The sequence below is a fragment of the Triticum aestivum genome, chromosome 5D (genome assembly GCF_018294505.1).
Source record: "Triticum aestivum cultivar Chinese Spring chromosome 5D, IWGSC CS RefSeq v2.1, whole genome shotgun sequence".
Classification (NCBI taxonomy): Eukaryota; Viridiplantae; Streptophyta; class Magnoliopsida; order Poales; family Poaceae; genus Triticum; species Triticum aestivum.
In genome coordinates, this window is record NC_057808.1 from 520,324,013 (window position 1) to 520,328,090 (window position 4,078).

General features: G+C 50.8%; 1 protein-coding gene and 1 long non-coding RNA gene across 2 annotated transcripts in view; both read left to right on the top strand.

Moving 5' to 3' along the window:
- Positions 1 to 336: 336 nt before the first annotated feature.
- Positions 337 to 1,961, top strand: LOC123125927 (uncharacterized). Its single transcript, XM_044546365.1, has one exon. It carries the CDS (start codon positions 470 to 472, stop codon positions 1,724 to 1,726), a length of 1,257 nt encoding a protein of 418 aa, XP_044402300.1. The 5' UTR covers positions 337 to 469; the 3' UTR covers positions 1,727 to 1,961.
- Positions 1,962 to 3,170: 1,209 nt separating this feature from the next.
- The window catches only part of LOC123125928 (uncharacterized), a 2,576-nt gene continuing 1,668 nt past the window's right edge, over positions 3,171 to 4,078 (top strand). Inside the window, exons 1-3 of the long non-coding RNA XR_006461517.1 lie at positions 3,171 to 3,616; positions 3,780 to 3,833; positions 3,913 to 4,057. This is a non-coding gene — a long non-coding RNA (uncharacterized lncRNA). The remainder of the gene's footprint in view (positions 3,617 to 3,779; positions 3,834 to 3,912; positions 4,058 to 4,078) is intronic.

Below are 4,078 nucleotides of genomic sequence, written 5' to 3' on the forward strand. Positions count from 1 at the left end.
AAGTCAAACGAATTTCGAAAAATCTGGACATATTTTGGATATTTTGAATTTATGGAAAACAAAAAACTAAAAAGAAAAAAGAAACACAAAAGTAGAAAAAAATAAAAGAAAGGGGATAAATAAGAAGAAAAAAGAAAACGATTACTAAAAGTTATGAAGAAAACCGAAAAACCTTTGAAGGAAACAAAATAGAAAAAACCCGGTTCAGGGAAACTTCTGGAAGATTCACAAGACCAGTTCCTTGCTCCAAGTGGGCCGGCCCATATCGTGTCGATCGGTTTCTTTGCTTCAGCGAAGCGGGGACAGCTTGACGCTCGCGAGCGTCATATAGGAATCGCCGTCCAGGTTGCTCCGCATCTGACCTTGAGCAACGGAGAGAAGCTAAACCCTCGGGTCTCGGGACGCCGCCGCGCCGTCTCAACTCTCAATCCACGCCGATCTCAAGCCACGTCTCCGGCGATCTTCTGGCATGTCTTCATCGAGGAGGATTAACAGGGTCGTGCTGAGGAAGCACGTCCCGATCTTCGATGCCGAAGAAAAAGAGCAGGAGAACGCGATCCTCGCCCGCGCGACCAAGGATTGGGCGGGCGTCAAGGACGGGTCCTGGATACTGGACCAGTTCTCCCTCGACGCGCACCTCGTCGAGCCGCCGGAGCTCTCCACCTTGTACGTGCGTGCCAAGATCGAGGCCCGGGAGCGCGGAATCAAGTGCATCTTCGAGTCCATGGCGGAGAACTTCATCCTCATGAGGCTGCTGTTGGGCGACAGGGATTATGGGCTCGTCTACGACGGCGCCAAGAACACGCTCTCGCTGCTCCCCCGCGTCCCCGGCGCCAACACGAATTACTTCATGGCCTGCCTCATGACGCCCACGGTCTTTCCTGTGCCCTTCGAACTCCTGGAGCGGCCCGCCGTCCTGCCACGCAAGGACGGCTCCTACGATCTGCTCAACGTGGGGTTCTTCTGGGAAAGGTACGATGGAGGGTGGCAGTGGAGCGGGAGGGGCATTCTCTTCCGGTGGTCGAGCCGTGGCCCTGCCGAGTGGACGAAGCAGGTGGCGCGTCTCAGCCCGCAGATCCGGCTTCCGCGTGAACACCCCGAGCGGCCGTTGCACGAAGCAGACGTGGTCTTCACTTTCAAAGGGAAGGTTTTCTGGGCCGACCTTCTCCATGGCGCCATTGTCTGCGACATGATCTCCGCCGGTACCAGGGACGACGACCACGTGGAGCTGGATCTCCCAGAGGAGTGCCAAGGGCGTGACTTCTGGAACAGCTGCCCCAACCCCAAGGAGCATCGGACCATGGGCCCAGTCAGGGACTCCATAAAGTTCATCTCCATCGTCACTGCCGACGGTGAGACCCCCCGTGACAACACGCGCCCTGCCGACGTCGTGCTGCGGAGCTGGACTCTGGCGCCGGATCTTCGCTCCTGGACGAGAGACGACGACATGGAGCTGCCCTTGACGCTGCTCCTGGAATCGGAAGCCTACAAGTGCCAGGGGCTGCCGGTCGCAGTGCCGCAGCACCCATATCTGAAGCCTGACGAGGAGGGTGTCCTCTACCTCTCGCTGGGAGATTACTACGTCGACAAGAGAAGAAGGCCACGACTATGCATGAAGGTTGAGTATCTGATCAGCATCGACATGCGCAGGAAGTCTCTCCTGTTCCACAGCCACATCAAAGATGGGTTCGCACCGCCCAAAGGAAAAATGAATCGTCTGCTATAGATGGTACTTTGAATCTGAATTTATTACTATACTATACTCCTATATGATGTTAATTTTTTTTTGCGACTGCTATATGATGTTATTTAAGCACGTCGTATTAGTGTATTTGGCAACCAAGTGATGATTCTAGTTATACTAGCATTCATCTGTAGCTCATCTTTTAAGTATTTGGCAACCAAGTGATAATTCTAATCTAGTTAGCAGAATTGTCAAGATGCAAACGATCGGTGGCCCATGGGTGGAGACATAACATGGTCCAAGACTTAATCTTAAGGGCTTGTGGGGAACACAAGATCATATCCTTCATCCTCCCCTTCGTCTCTCCTCCCAAGGGAAAAGGCGGCTAGGTTTTCTACCTCTCCTCGGCGGCGCCGCCGATTTGCCTCATATCCTGTGGACTTAGGGCCATAGGGGTGCGGTGGATTCCGGCCCTTGTCGACAAGAGGGCTCGTTTCTTAGATGTTTTTTCGAGTTTTGTTAGGGTTTGTGAACGACCCTGAAGATGGAATAAGATTCTCCCTACCTAGCCCCCGTCTCGGTGGTGCTTTTAGCATCGTCGGATGGCGTGTGGAGGTGTGTCTCCAGCGGGTCTTGCAATATTCAGTCGGTGGTTATCTTTGGTGGATCTGCTCGGATCCGGTCTTCGTTCATGTGTCTTCAAGTTGTATCCTTTGATCTACTCTTCTCTCAGCGGCGATTGCTGTTTTGGTGCGCTGATCCTATGGGGCCTTAGCGCGATGACTTCCCGTTTGTCTGCTACAACAAGTTTTGCCCCTCTCCAATGAGTGAGGGGCAATAACGGCTACATGCCATTGGATCACTTCAATGGTTGTAGTCGTCGCAAAATGGTCTACTGATGGTCTGCTATTGCTAGGGTTTACTTGTAGCTTTTCCGAAGTAAGAGTACCGATCCCATAGGGAGTACAAGAATCAGCCATTCAACTAGCAATGCCTGCAAGTTAAATGAAATCCAAAGCAATAGTAGTATGGGTGAAAGTGGTGTAGCGAACAAAGAAGTAAAGTATTGAAATAAACTAAAGTAACAAGAGACGTGAATGAAAGTTTTTGAAATTGATAGGACTAAGGCGTTCCTAAGGAGTCAGGCTTAGAGGTTTGCTCGTCCCCGAGCAAATACGGCAGTTTGTAAGAAAGCGGTCATCTTGATTACGAGATGCAGATAACGAAAATGAACGAGTCCATCCAATGATTCAAGAATTCATATCTACTATATCTAAATAGGAGCTCCCCACTACCAGATTTTCCTGCCCTCTCATGCATGCACGTCACCATATATTCTTTCAACGATTTGATTAACTACAAGTGGCTCAAATCTGCAGCCCAAAGACTTGACCTCCCCGTGTACCATGCCCCTCCCGTTGGCTGCTCCTTCGTCGGGTCCTGGCCTCCCGAGAACGCGTCTCTTTACCGGAAAAGAATTCTTCAACTCCCCAATTCACGCGCCGGCTTCTTCTCCTTCCCTGCCAACGCTCTCAATGCCAAATTCTATTACTCATCAGTTATCATGCATCTCCTCCTCTACCATCCCCATCTCCATGACGCCATTCGCCTCCCAATCCAGATCCATCTCTTCTACAAACCGATCCATGCGTTCGCCCATGGGATTCTCCATGGATCCCACCTCTCTTACCCGGCCTTCTGTAATCCCATGACATAGCATCTTCCATTCGTCCGGCGTGGTCGAGGCATCCTCACGGGGCATGGGCCTGAGTTGTGGCGTGATGGCAATGAGGTATCCCAAATCAGCAGCACCTGGGAGGCGACATGCAGCCGACGGGTATGGGGTGGGCGGCGCGGGGTTGGTGGCGTTGGTGGCGTTGGTGACGCACAGTGGCGCGAGCGCTTGGCGATGATTGAAACCAATCCAAGCCAGTAAGTTTTTATTTTTTAGATAATCCAAACCAGTAAGTTGCAGCCGTAGCCTTGCACATGCTTTTTTGGATTCTGATATATTAGATCACTTCTATTTCTACCTTCAGTCATGGGCTACACTACGCTGCTAAATTATTCTGCACACATTTTTGTATCTGAACAGGGATGAATTGCATGTACGAATTTGATTGCCATGGATCTTTCACTTGGACTTGAGGTAGTTAATTCCTCTGCTCAGTTTCATTTGCAAGCATAATTAGTATAATTCACATTCATATCTGCATTTTTTTCCCTAGCGCCACCACAAGTACTTAAGTATTTTGATCTGCCTTGGTCGTCCACGCTCATGTCTGCTGCCTGCTGGTACTACCGTGCTTGAGGGGATGAATCTGGAGGCCTCTCCATAGCGGACTTCCTATTTCAATCCCGCTGCTGTATCAGGTTTCGTTCAGAACCACCACC

What these genes read in the sequence shown, in the direction of transcription:
- LOC123125927 (XM_044546365.1), top strand. Translation starts at nt 470, where the DNA reads ATGTCTTCATCGAGGAGGATTAACAGGGTCGTGCTGAGGAAGCACGTC.